The sequence below is a fragment of the Anolis carolinensis genome, chromosome 2, assembly GCF_035594765.1.
Source record: "Anolis carolinensis isolate JA03-04 chromosome 2, rAnoCar3.1.pri, whole genome shotgun sequence".
Classification (NCBI taxonomy): domain Eukaryota; kingdom Metazoa; phylum Chordata; class Lepidosauria; order Squamata; family Dactyloidae; genus Anolis; species Anolis carolinensis.
Genome location: NC_085842.1, coordinates 258,023,943 through 258,038,579, shown reverse-complemented (window position 1 = coordinate 258,038,579; position 14,637 = coordinate 258,023,943). Strand labels below are relative to the sequence as shown.

Genomic DNA, 14,637 nt, shown 5'->3' with positions numbered 1-14,637 from the left:
TGAGGCACCAGTACTCCCTTAATTCAGTTTCATTAAGATATGGCAGTTAAGAGTGGTGTCAAATTGCTTTGATTCTACACTGTAGAATCAGGCATGGGCAGACTTCAGCCCTCCAGGTGTTTTGGACTTCATCTCCCACAATTCCTAATTGTAGGCTGTTAGGAATTGTGAGAGATGAAGTCCAAAACACCTAAATGGCTGAAGTTTGCCCATGCATGATGTAGATGCGCCCTGGAAGAGCAGATGAGATATATCTTTAAATAAAGAAATGTCCAGGAGCAAAAGTTTGATCATTACTTTGACACACTCCCTGAATAAATCCCCTCCAGTGCTACACATTTCTGCACCCCACCCGTAGAATGCTACCCTCTTTTTATTTTTGACTCTGGAGGGGTTTTTTATCATGTTGTATCTGAGCGTGCTATATTAGCTAATCGCCTGCTTAAATAAATTTGACTTACATTTATCTCAAATCAGAGCAGTTTGAAGTACTATCCTATGAATGCCTTGAAACTCAGTTTTTGAATATAGTGGTGTTTTGGTAAATAATATGAAAATCCCTGATTTTAAGAAATTATTGGACGTTTGCTATTGAGATAAATTAAATCTGGATGCCTTCTTTACTGACTGCTGATCGTCAGATAACAAGAGGTGCACCTATTCTGTGGAATTAATGTAGTTTGACATCACTTTCACTGTCCTGGTTCAATGCTATGAAATCCTAGGACTTGTAGTTTTACACGGTTTTTCGCTTTCTCTGGCAATGAGTGCTGGTGTTTTACTAAACTCCCAGCTCCAATGTTTCCATAGCATGGAGTCAGCAATTAAAGCGATTTCAAACCTGCATTAAGTCTACAGTGTAGATCCACCATTAGTTAAAGTTGTGAGGGATGCTCACTAGCAATTAAACATGTTTCTAAATAAACGTATACAGGTTCTGGTTGTCTTCTGTAAGTCTAGTGAGCCTTTTGTCTGTATGGCGAGCTGTTCAGTAAATCACGGGTTATGTTCTGAACCTGCCATCATGAACCTGGGATTTTAGTGTCTTATATTTCATCTGCACTGGTAAATAAAACATAGAATAAATCAACAAACCATATCAGGAATAGACAATAACAATACAAAATACATATGATTTTTTTTTGTAGTTCATATTAGATTCAAGAAGCTCATATAAATGTGTTCTCTCTCTCTGTATGTGTGTGTGTGTATTCATTTGTAGTTCCAAAGTAATCAAATATTTCCATGTTATACTAAGGTGTATGTGAGATTACATATTTCATCCTTCCAATTTTTCTCATCAAAATTCCTTTGATAAGCTAATACTGAACTTCTTGAAAGCGGTTATAACACAGTCACAGCTGTCATGTCCCAAGCTGAATCTGAATTTAGCAAAAATTGTGAATCTAATGCAATGATTTAAAAAGGAGATTGCAATCTTAGTAATATTAATTTTTAATAATTACTTTTGCTTAACTTCTAGGCTCCAACATACCATCTTATTTTGGAAGGCATTCTAATTCTATGGATAATCAGACTACTTTTTTCAAAAACATACAAACTTCAGGAGAGATCTGACCTCACACCTAAGGTTTGTTGTTTTCAATAGAACTAATGATGAATATATAATGTTTGAAATAAGACCCTCATCATGATAACTATATGTGTTCCACAGAATTACACTATTGTATATTTGTTATATTATTCTTTGTTATAAAGAGCTTTACTATAGGGAAGACTATGTGGAAAAGATAGCGGGCAGCTGATATCCCCTGCTAATGCAAAGATTATTATTTTGCATCACCATACTCTTCTCTAGATTCAACCGTATATTATGTTTCTGTACTAGATCTTAGAGTCAACATTTGATATTTGGTTTTTGTGAGTCATAAATACATGACATGTAATTAATATATTTTTAAATGTGTTAATTCATAAGCAGATTATATTGACAATATTCTAAATCTGAAATAGGTAGCTATCACTGCCAGTTTCATAGCAACCATCTTGTACAGCATCTCAATCCACTTTAATACTAGGCAGAGCTCTGCTGTGGTTGCCTTTCAGGTTAAATTACTCAATACTGAAATATAGCTCTTAATGAAAGCCCAAACTCCAGCTTTTCTTTAAAGGATTTTGCCCAGGTTAATATCCCTGCTTGGTGTATCTGTGAATCATTGTTCAAGCAACAGAAGGATTCTGGATCCTGATCTGTCCAGGAATTTGAAGATACAATATATCAAGATCACCATCTGTTTAAGATTGGACATCTCAGTAACCTTCCGGGAGATCTTGGAACATTTTAGCTCACTTACACCAAAAAAATTTTTCACAGCCAAACACATTCTGTGAGTTGTAGTAGTGTTTTTGCCATGTTTTTAAGCCCCCTTGGGCCATTTTGGACTACAAAGAGTCAGTCCTTAACAACAGAAAATCAATAGAAATTAACTTTCTCCCTAGCTTTAAAACATTTTTGATCCTGAGGGCCATAAAGGTCCCACATGTGCAGTAAATGCTGCTATGTCATCCAACAGGTGTCTATTTAAATCCACTGGAGACACTAGGAATTCTAGATTAAACACTAGTTTTCACTTAACGTTTTGGGTAGAGCTCTGCTGGAGGCATTTGTGCGACAATATGTTATTTAGCTCACAGATCTAACTAGAATAGAGTTGATGAATTTATTTTCTGGGCCTCGAGTTTGATCACCTTTAGTCCCAGTTGAACCCTCAGGACTTTCCCTGGTGGACCATGTCATGATGATTTTTACATTTTTTGAAAATTAATTGTGAAATTAATAGTAATGGTTATTGTTTTAGAAGTGTTTTGAAGCATGATGTCTTCTACGATTGCAGCAACAGCAGAATAATAACTATGGCTGCCCATATATTTCCTTATATTGCTTCATTTATATCTCCAGATCACCAGCTGAGTTTTTGTCAAGGATTGCCCACATATTTTTGTTTGTCTTCTAACTCAGTAGTTCCCAAGATAGGAAATGACACTCACATCTCAGATGGAGAACTTTTGGCAACTCCCAGTATCCTTCATTATTACTTATGCCGATTTGGACTAATGGTGTTTGTAGCCCAAGAGAATATGGAGGGCCACATGTATATATTTTTCCAGTTAAAACAAGGCTTTAATTAGTAGGCAGAACTATGGTATATTAGATTATTGGGCAGCTAAGTTCAGTTTCCTTGTATGATATGTCGTTTGATGTTCTGTTATTCTCTTAAAGTAGATGAAATTCAGTTATTTTATAAATATGCCTTTAAACACGTTCTTTTAAAAAGAATAGTCTGATGGTAGTGAATGAAGATGTTTAAAAAAAATTGTCAAAGACAGAACGCCACCAAATAGAGTACAACAGTTTATTAAAGTTACAGAACTAAAAAATGCCCGTAGGAAGCAAAGGACTAGGCAAACACTTGTCTTCAGTGTGAAAAGCAACAGAAACCGCTCCGTTTGAATTAAAACGGTTCGAAAGGATAAACCGGATTAAACAGGAGTTTAATCCGGATTAAATCAAAAGTGCTTACTTCAGCCTGGCAATTTAAACAAACAAAAGTTGGTAAACAGAGGTCAAAATAAACACAAAAAGCTGGCAGCAGATTCCTCTCTGCTACTCAAAAGCTACAGATGAGTAACTCAGGCTGTTTACTCCTCCGTGCAACGAGCGAAATCCGGGTCCAGGCACATCAATCAGGGTAACGGCAGTCAGCAGGGTCCCAATCCGGTCCAAGGTCGAAAGCCAAGTGCAGACGTCTAAAGTTCCACAAGTTCCACCGATAGCCACAGAAAGGATAGTCCAAGGTCGTAGTCAGTCAGTCGGTCCAGCGTCAATCCAGAGTAGGTAATTAATGTCCGTCAAAAAGACGACGGAGGTCCAAGCTATCAAGATTAAACACAAGTTGCACAGAAAAACCCCACACAGTTCCTCCCGCCGTCTATGCCCAGTGTCCTTGGTAACTTACGTATCCAGCAACGAATCACACCTGTCTTCAGGAAGTTCCCCAACAAGAGCCCAAGCGTTCGTCCAGATTACCTTGCCCAACGCAATTAGCCATTGATCCTAAACCCCATTTTATCCCAGTTCATAACTCCTCATCGCTGTCAGCTGCTATCCTAATTCCAGGTGCCTCATCATCATCATCCTCATCAGAGCTAAAACACCTTTGACTACGCCCCACAGCATCCCCAGCTGTGGATCCCGCTCCATCCCTCCAGCCCGTCCATGGGTCTGATCCTGCAACCCGCCAATCGCCTCCCATGCTATCATTGCCGGTGGCACCCAAATCCTCCCTCACACGAGTCCACTCCATATCATCCTCCTCTGAGCTAACCATCTCTTCCTCCATTCCCTCGGTAAAACCCTCAAATGAGTCTTCATCTGTTGGTTCTGCAAATAAGTCCCGGAGCCGTTTCCTTTCACACTCCTCAAAAGAGTCTGACTCTCGAGGAGTCTTACGACCCCGTCTCATAGTATCGGAGCCAGAAGGCTCAACCATAACAAAAATACCGCATGAAGTAGTATGAAACCCAAGTTTCATACAAACATGTGAAAGGCTACCCTTCTAAATTCTTAAATTTACAACAAATTCTGTTGATTTGTTGTAAAACATGATGTTTTTAGTGCTTAATTTGTACAATCATAACGTAATTTGTCGTTTAATAAGCTTTTTCTTAATCCCTCCATATTATTCAACATTTTCGCTTATCCAACGTTCTTCCGGCCTGTTTATGTTGGATAAGTGAGACTCTACTGTATTAGGAAAGGATATCTTTTACTTTTATTGTAATAATTCAGTGGGCCTACAGATCAGCTTATTGTCGATCTTGCAGATTCAGGGACATGTCTTCCTTGTCTGAGTCTATCCATCAGTAATGTGTTCTTCCTCTTTTCCTACTTTTTTGACCTTGCTAAACATTATCGTATTTTCTAGTGAACCATGTCTTTTCATGGGATAGCAAAGTACAGCAATCTCTGTTTAGTCATCTTGACTTCTAGGGAAAAGTCAGGCTTGTTTTTCTCGAGGATTTGTCTTTTTAGCAGTTCATAGTATCCATAGACTCTTCTCCGGCACCACGTTTCAAACTAGTTTATTTTCTTCGTCTCCTGTTTTATATGCCCTAGTTTATGTCTCTTAACTTTGTGACACTTACGTTTTAACCTTTATTTTTCTACCAGCCAATCAGTGTGGTTCAATATTTCATTCACTGCTCATACTTCTAGAAAGTTCTCAGCAATTTCAGCACAGTCCTATATACCTTTTAGCCAGAAATAAATCCAGTTGAAAGGGGTTTATTCTCAGTTACACATGTACAGTCTTCAAGTAAGTCTTTAAAGTATGTGATCTTATTTAGCACATCTGGAAGGAGAGATCCACAACTCTCATGATCTCACCCATCAACAGACCAAAAAAAAAAAAAAGACGAGAAAAAAACTGACCTAAGTTCTCTTCTGGAAGGCTGCTTGGCTGTATAATCAGAATTTGATTTATATGGAAGCATAGAAGCTAAAATCCAAACCAGTATGTTGTAATTGTTGTAGCAAATAATTAATATGCATAGTATATGTGGAAGTATTATAAAATGGGAACTTGGAATCCTAAGTATCTCATTTCAGTCACCATAATTCAACTCTATCTAATTATCGTATATACTTATGTCTAAATACACCTCATATACATTGAGGACAGCTTTGGGGACCCAGATTATGGATTATGGCTTTTGCTGTGATTTCCCTACCCAGACATTCAAAAGTCCAGAAGTGGTGCTACGGTGGAAAGAATAGTAGGAATTTCAAGTTTTCCTGGGACAGATTACGCTCTTGCCTTTTGCTACTCTCCTCTGAGAAAGGGATAATTCCTTTTCTGATAAGAGTTAAGGTGGAGTATTCACATTGACCCATAGATGAGTTAACCCAGTTAGATTTTTGACTAACTTTTCAAGGGTTTTACATGAGTATATAGTGTAGATCTAATTTTGTGTAAATGTTGCCATCTACTACTTAGAACAATATTTCATCGCCATCACTAAAAGATGGATGACGGTCAATATTTTGGTTTATCTGTTTTAGGAAAAGGAAGAACTAATTGAAGAATGGCAGCCAGAGCCTCTTGTTCCTCCTGTTTCAAAAGATCATCCAGCTCTCAACTACAATGTTGTTTCAGGGTAAATCTAAAATGAAGAAATTTCATGTCAGAGTTAACGACCCAGCTCTTATATGAAAGTCAGTCCTGCTAATTTCAAGGGTGCTTGCTTCCTGTTAAAAGTAATAATTGCCCTTAACCCTGAACACTTTCAAGAAATACTGTGATTTCTTCTCCTGCAGATTTTGAGAACCAGGTTGCAGCACAGGCTGAAATTGTGGCATGCGACTTGACTTCAGAAATACTTCAAGTAGGCACAAAAATATTTGATGAGCTTTTGCATCATGCTGCTTGATAGATAGTAGAGGCTTGCCTAATTGCAACCTAATTATGAACAGATGTCTCTGCTTATCTAAATTTGTTAATATGAGGGAATTTCATTGAGTACAAAACAAAAATCCCTAATGCTTTCCAAATCCCAGAACAAAGCAAATAAAGTATTTACTAGTGATGAAGTTTTGATATATTCTGCTTTGGACATTTTACAGCAGTTTTTGTCATTATAAAGAATCGCGAAAAGAGAACTCCAGATAATCAGTAAGGCCTAGTGAAAAACCTATTTAAAGCCTGTTGAAAGGCAAGCTCTGGTGTTTCAGTTGTGGCTTTTGTCACAAGTTAATTCTGTGCTTCCCAGCATATAATTTAAAATTTACATCTTTTCCTTCTTGCTCCTCTTGCAGTGATTTCATGATAATTAATGCTATTGAATCTGAAGTAATATCTGAAAATGTCACGTATTGTGCATGCCACCCTGGAATTAGGTTTTTAGTGGAATGTGGTCCAAATACATGTGTGTAAACCTCTAGCCTTTTTAAGTTGCTTCTTTATGTTTTATAATGCGAGGCAGCACTAGAGTTTGAGAAGATTGCATTGAGGAGGAAGCTCTGGAATAACTTTGGAATCTGTTACCAAAGAAAAAATATTTCCAAGTTCTCCACAAAATCCTAACTCAAATGTGACCTTTATCAAACATTAATTTTTAATACATTAAAACTACAGATTTGTGAGCTGCTAAACATCCTTTTAGTTATAAACCTAGTTGATTTATATCACCTTTGGAATTCAATACTATTACTTGGGTTTTGCCTTGTTAACAATTACTTGTTAATACATGAATTTTTCAGCAATTAATGGATATTTGTGAGCTTGGATTCATTCAATACTATCTAGAGGGATACTTGACTAAGACTAATTGCAATTTCTGTGCTATGTAGTAGATTTTTATTCATGAAGTATGTTGTTATTGTTAATGTGTATGGCCACATGTGTTTAGGAATCCTGTTTTTTCTCTTCAGAAGTTATATAAAGTGGTTAAAGAGAAAAAATAAGCATATACTAAGTTTTTTTAAATGCTATGCATGGGTCTTTTTTCTGATTCCTGTTATCTTTGGTAACAGGATATAGATGTTATTTAAACTCAACTGACAGAGGAAGTTACTGATTGCTTGGTATAAGAATGGGCAGTTGTCATGGGTTATGGGGATGCATTAGTCCACCTAGTAGACACTGAAGACTGTACTATCCAGCTCTTCAACACTTAAAAGAATGCAGAAAAGATTACACCATCGCAATTCTTACAAAGAACTCAATATACCCATAAGCCCTAGACAGTGTTGTCAATATAGAGGGATGATAGGTGTTCGTGTCTAGCAAACTTCTATTCTAGGATGTTTTTAGCTGCAAACCATAGCACAATATGTGTTACTAGTTGTACTGCACATCAGTAAACATATACAGAATGCTTGCAAGGCAATATTGTCATTTCCTTTGCATCACAGTTAGGCAACCTGATGCCTTTCATGTTGTGGGCTACATGTATCATGGCCTCTCTCTTTGCAAGTTCAAAATATCTGGGAAACACTACAGTGCCTACTTCTGCCCTACATATTTAATGTTACTTCATTGGTTTTTTTTATCACACACCTTGAATGCTTACTTGTTTTTTGTTTTTTTCAAACTGATCCAGTTCTCCTTCCATAAAAGTACAATCCATTCTGCATTTTGTATGAATCATGTAATAAAACTTAATGACTTTTTAACCATGCTAAAATTTCCTGAGTGGTAAATTTAAGAGTTTGTTTACCACATATTTTGTCTTCGTTGTATGCATAATGTGTATACCCAGTGTCTTTTTATTAGGCAACTTTAGGAAACATTAAAAATATGTTATCTAGCTATGTATATACACAAACACAATGAGCTTTCTGAATATGCAGTGGTTTAATTCTAGGATTCCTCCATGAATGCTAAAAAGCTGGATGATAATGATTTGTATTATTAAATGTTAGCAAGGTATATGTGGATACTTAAACACATTCATGTCACTGCCATTTTCTGATGGAAGTCATGAATCTGGACCTTATGGATCCATAGGGCCCATTATATACATGCCTGTATATATGTGTGTCTGTGTGCATATACACACACACATACAAAAACACATACAGTCGAGTATCACTTATCCAGCCTTCGCTTATCCAATGTTCTGTATTATCCAATGCAGACTGCCTCCCACCGGATCCACAGCTGTTTCTCTAGGCAGCAATTCTATCTTTATTTGTAGTCAATTTTCTAGTGGTCAATGTTTTTGTAGACTATGTTTTCAATACATTACAATGTTTTGATGTTAAATACAGCAATTACTACTTAACGTTACTGTGTATTGAACTGCATTTTCTATCAATTTGTAGTAAATCATGATATTTTGGTGCTTAATTTGTAAAACATAATTTGACGTTTAATCTATCCTTATTATCCAACATTTTTGCTTATCCAACATTCTGCCGGCCCGTTTATGTTGGATAAGCAAGACTCTATTGTACATGCATATACATTATAGATTTCCCAAAGACTCTAAAAGACTTCAGCAGTATTGTAGTTACCTTTGAAGTGCAACATCTGCTAGTAATATTAAGGTTGTTTTTTTGTAAATGCTCATTACCTTTTGTGATCAGAAAAAAAGAAAGCAACTTAAATTTAGATGTCAGTTTTTATATCAGGAGGAACAGCTTAGATCTTGTTGCACTCTCATCCTTCACCATTGTGTCATCTGTTTAGGATTGATGGGAGTTGCGGTCCAATAACATCAAACAAGCCATGATTTGCCCAAGCCTCTTGTAAACTGGAAATATTTCCATAGTTATTGGCCAATTTGCACAATTATTGCTGTTGCTGCATGTATTTAACTAGACTATGCAACTCCAATGCTGTGTAGAATTGAGCAGGGCACAAGTCTCATAATCAAATGTTCTGTGTAAAACCAAGCAAAGTTATGTTTAATTTTATTAAATGATGTCCATTTACTAAGAAAATCTATCTTTAATTTTCATCTTTTCAAGGCCTCCAACCCATAAAATTATTGTGAATGGCAAACAGTGCATAAATTTTGCATCGTTTAATTTTCTTGGCCTTTTGGATAATGAAAGGGTTAAGGTAAGTGGCTTTCAAGTGACTGTTGAAATGCAGGTATTACTTCCAAAGGTGTATTTTGATGTAACCATGGTTTATCGACCCAGAAATGAACTTTGCCCCTGCAATACTCCTTTTTTGTTATGTATCATCTTTGGTCTAACTGTTGTAGTTGTGCAATATTAAATTCCTATTAAAGGTTTCATTATTGAATGGGTCGGACCCCCATCCTCTCTTTTCCTGACTCTTTTTCTCTTGCCCTCCTTCATCTGAAGCAAGTGGTCTGTTGCTCTTGGTAGAAATCTGAATTAATGGGTTACAGAAAGGTTTTCCAAAATTAGACCAAGAGGTGTAGGTTGTCCATTAGTGCTTCCAACTATACTTTTCTGTTCTATCTGGAAAAAGAATACTGTCATTGAATCTTAAACCATAATACCATCCAGTTTTCATACTACTAATTTTTAATGTCCTGATAAATATCTATGTATTTGATGGAGGCATTAAGCAATGATCCAATAAGATACTAAACCAGGGGTCCTCAAATGTTTTAAGCAGATGGCTGCTTCACGGTCCCTTAGACTGTTGGGAGGGATTATAGTTTGAAAAAAAAGAACAAATTCCTGTGTGCACTGCTCATATCTTATTTGTAGTGTAAAAAAATATGAAAAAACAATACAATATTTGAAATGAAAATCAATTTTAACCATTATAAACTTATCAGTATTTCAGTAGAAAGTGTGGGCCTGCCTTTGGGTGATGGGATAATCAACTTAATTAAGTTTGTTCTTAATGTGTGCCTTCGAGTTGTTTCAGATTTAGGGTGACCCTAAGTCTACAGTTTAGGACAGGGGTTGGGTAAATGATCTTGGAGGTCTCTATCCGGCCCATGAGCCTTAGTTTGGGGCCCCCTGTACTAAACCATGTCTTCAAGATTCTTTATATGTAGGGCCTTTAAATTTGTATTTGAGTAGATTTCTATCATATGAAAGCGTCAATACTACCATTGAGGAAAGACTAGGAATTATTATATTTCTCCTGAAAAGTTACACTTAATTTATGTTTCCTTTTGTGCTTCTTTAAAGAATGCAGCCCAGGCATCTCTGGCAAAATATGGGGTTGGGTCTTGTGGCCCTAGAGGATTTTATGGAACTTTTGGTAAGTATTTTAGGCCAGTGCTTTATGGATATAAGCTTCCTCTCAGAACAGTTTCCTTTGTTTTTCATCTAGTACCATCAACATGTTTATACCAGGGAGGGAAAATGTGGTGAAGTGCCAACAATCACCCTCATGCTATTTCTGAAAATCAGCTGAAAATCAGACAAAATCTATTTCTGATTTGTCTGTCTAAGTTTTTTTGGCTGAAAAACAGGGTTAAATGTTGTTTCCTTACCAGAAAATATTTTGAGCAATGTCTATGTGTCTTTTTTTTACTTAGAGAAAATAACATTTGTGAGGTTTTTTTGTTGATGTTTGTCCTCAAATCATTTTTGACTTATGGCGATTCTTAGGTGAATATATTGTGGGATTTTCTTAGTAGAATATATACAAAGGGGGTTTGCCGTTTCCTTCTTCTGAGGCTGAAAGTTTAGGACTTGACCAAGGTTACCTAGTAGGTTTCCATGGCTAAGCAGGGATTTGAATACTGGTCTCCCAGTATCCTAGACCAAGGCTTCTTAAACATTTCCACTTGCAACTCCTTTCATCCTGAAAATGTTTTACATGACCTCAGGTATGTAGGTATATAAAGTAGGCATACAAATCAAATATTTACTGATAATAAATCAGCATTTGCAAGGCTTGTTGACAGCCTGATTTTCTTTTTTGTGAAGTACAACTGAAGCATCTTCTGCAGGGTCGAGTGAAAACACTGCATACAGATTTGTGTAAATGTTTAAAACAGCCTCTAGGTGACACTCAGAAAACCTTTATTGTGTTCAAATTTTCTGAGACCCCACTATTAATCTAAGGGGACCCCATTTGGGGTTAGGACCCACAGTTTAAGTAGCAGCATCCTAAACAACACTCAAACCACCCACTATGCTAGCTCTCTTGTGGGGTTTAGGGGCTGCTAAAAAGAGCTGAAGAACAGGCTTCTCTTCACTTTGGCTTTCTATGCTTGATTGGGAGTGCAGAAGGTCACACACACCATAAATTGCCACATTTTCTTTACAATCTGTCATACACCAACACTGGACCAGGCCAAAGCCACCTTGTCTGTACATAATCCTTCACTAAATTGTTGGCACTGTACCTCAGTTGATGATCTTAAGAGAGAGAATATGTGCATGAAATGGTAATTCCAAGTTAAGGTCATCACACAAATCACACATACACCCTCCTTTTCGCCCTTCTCGGGCCTGATCTCACGCATGCTTGCTGTCACACATCAAATATATGTAGGGACTTATTGTTTCCTGTTAATTAGCAATATTGAAACAGTTACTTCAGGTTCTTAAACCCTTAGAATCCTTTAGCCAGCAGGGTGATCCCAGCAGTTGTCTAGGCTGGAGCAGAAGGGAATCTTTACAGTTATCTTTACAGTGATCTTGATGAAGATTACTGTTACCACAATGTTTTTTCTTACAATAATATAACTTAGGATTCAAACCTTCTCTCACATCTTTATCTTGCCCAATTCATCGGCATGGTTATAAAAATGTCATATAGAAAGTACTGGCTGAAGAAAACTAAAGATTGGAATTGGCTCAAAAAAATTGTTGTTTTTTTTTCCAAAGAGGCCACAAGAGGGCACTGATTTCTGGATGAATTGTTTGAAGCTACTTATTTTGCACACTGTAATGCAGATATTATTAAAATGCTATATCTTTATAGCAATCAAAAGGCTAGAATCCAAGCTTTAAGGCAAGAAGGTTTTGTTGTACGAATCATGCTATGAAACCTTCAGTCTATGATTAATCACAGGTTATAATAGTATTTCACATTGCTCTGCTGTCTCCCTCAAACACTGAACGCCCAGCAATACATCCAACCTAAACATTTGCCTTATCTTTCTTATGGTCTCTCTTTCCAGAAGTTCTAGTCTTAGTTGGAGTTTGTTTTATTCAAAGGATTAAAAATGACAGGATCCACAGAATGCCTGGGTTTTACAAGGCAAAACCTGTTATCACTGGTATTTTTGGTGCTATGATTGTATAGCTGACTATATAAAATCTATTTTGTCTATGCTTCCCTCTTATTTTTTCTTAGTAAAATTTCCAACTTCTTTAATACCGTGAGATAAAGTAAGGGTGAAACTCTATCCTTGTCCAGAGTCAACAATGTTTTGTCTAGATCTCCATCTGGATATCTGGCCTGAACTGGAAAAACATGATTTTTGGTACAAATGAATGATTTACAACTGTAGCAATGGATTGGCTGCTCTTACAAACATGGGCCATCTCAACTTCTAATGTGCCCTTACTTTCTAGGCTAGCATTTAAAGTGGACGGAAGTAACATAAGGATGTAAAATATTTCTGAGTCATTCTTAAATGGGGTGGCTAAATGTGGAATTCATAGTGTTAATAATGGCATTGTGACTCTGTTAACATGAATGTTCTGTTTATAATTGCATGAATTATGTCTTTTAAACAGATGTACATTTAGAATTGGAGGATCGGCTTGCTAAATTTATGAAAACTGAGGAGGCTATCATATATTCCTATGGGTTTGCTACGATTGCCAGTGCTATCCCTGCTTATTCAAAACGAGGAGACATTGTGTTTGTGTATGTATTATTGATATTCTTGATATTAGAGTAAACTTCTGGTGCAGATATTGCAGAAATTCAGTGACATTCTGCTGCTTCCTTTTCTTCCTTCTCTTTGTTCTCTCCCAGACAAGCTATAATAGTTTGAGGGCCAGCTGACTCACTACTGTACTGAATTGCATTCATGTGAACCACAAAGTATTTTCTAGTCATTTCTGTGAGTTCAGTAGCCAAAGAAGATGCTGCTGTAGTTTTAACTTTTTACTCTTGCAGTGGTTTCTCTAGCTTCTATATTTTATGTGTGTGTCTCTTAATCATAAAACTTTGTGTGGAAGTGTGTGCTTAATATGAATAGCCTATTTCTCATTTGCCAGTCAAACAGCTTTCTGTACAATTCAAGACAGAGCTTCTCATCCTATACTGTTTGACCACTTGTGCTCATAGCCCGTTAAGAGAAAATGTTCTTTGAGCTCATACTGATGAAGTAGGGGTTTGGGATTGCAACCTTTAGGAAAGCAATTATAAAAGTGTTCGATTTATGACCATATATTCATGCAGGTGCACATCATGCTCTCTTCCAAGTGTCACTGTATCCCTAAGTGCATAGAGATACAGGCATATAAACTGTATATTTTATAATCTCAGTGAGAACCATTTCATCAGTTGTAGTATTACCTTTTCTAGTTACTGAAATCTTGTTGCTAGCTACTGGGCAACATCTGTGTACAACCCAGTTGTCATTGATACTTCTGTGTATGATTTTGTAATTTGGAAAGGATATTTCCTGCTTCTAATCTGTGTATTTAGTAGTAATGAAAGGATTCTCTTGTCTGTTTTAGTGAGTATGTATTATCAGATTTTTGTCCTGATTTAAAAGCCATTTTTAATGATTAAGTGAGAAATTTGGATATATTAACAAGTGCAGAACTGCCTTAAAAGACCTTGGGGAAAGATGGGAATGGAACTTCCAATTGGTTGGAAAATCATCATGCACAATTTTCACTAGAAATTTCAATTAGACGTAACTTAAGATTGCTTATTTGATCTTGTCATTTTCAATGCTGTATCTTGATAACATTTTAAGTGCTTGTTCAAGTACCATTTTATGCACTTACGAAATGCTTTTAACATGACTGCCTGCTTTTAACAATCAATTGCTGCTTCAAAATAAACTCTTTAAAATTACTAACAGCTGTTCACATGCTTTGTCAGTGTCTCCATAAGTTACAGCCAAGAAAAGAGATGCAATTGACAAATGCAGTTAGAAGGAATTTGCTTCAAGTGAAACAAAAAGCTCATCTAAAGCAGTCTGGCTGAGCTCTTTCTGCTTAGACCAGTTGGTACAACCTCAGACCTGTTAGAAATA

The 14,637-nt window shown here is 36.6% G+C and overlaps 1 protein-coding gene across 2 annotated transcripts in view; it reads left to right on the top strand.

The window, feature by feature from the left end:
- sptlc1 (serine palmitoyltransferase long chain base subunit 1) overlaps positions 1-14,637 on the top strand; it is a 31,889-nt gene that overhangs the window by 1,209 nt on the left and 16,043 nt on the right. The window contains exons 2-6 of one of the 2 annotated variants that reach the window (XM_003216413.4): positions 1,484-1,591; positions 6,083-6,177; positions 9,494-9,587; positions 10,646-10,718; positions 13,157-13,289. In XM_003216413.4, coding sequence (XP_003216461.2) covers positions 1,484-1,591; positions 6,083-6,177; positions 9,494-9,587; positions 10,646-10,718; positions 13,157-13,289 — 503 coding nt within the window. Of the gene's footprint in view, positions 1-1,483; positions 1,592-6,082; positions 6,178-6,337; positions 6,406-9,493; positions 9,588-10,645; positions 10,719-13,156; positions 13,290-14,637 lie in introns of those variants that run through there. The other variant, XM_062972119.1, reaches the window with a different exon arrangement.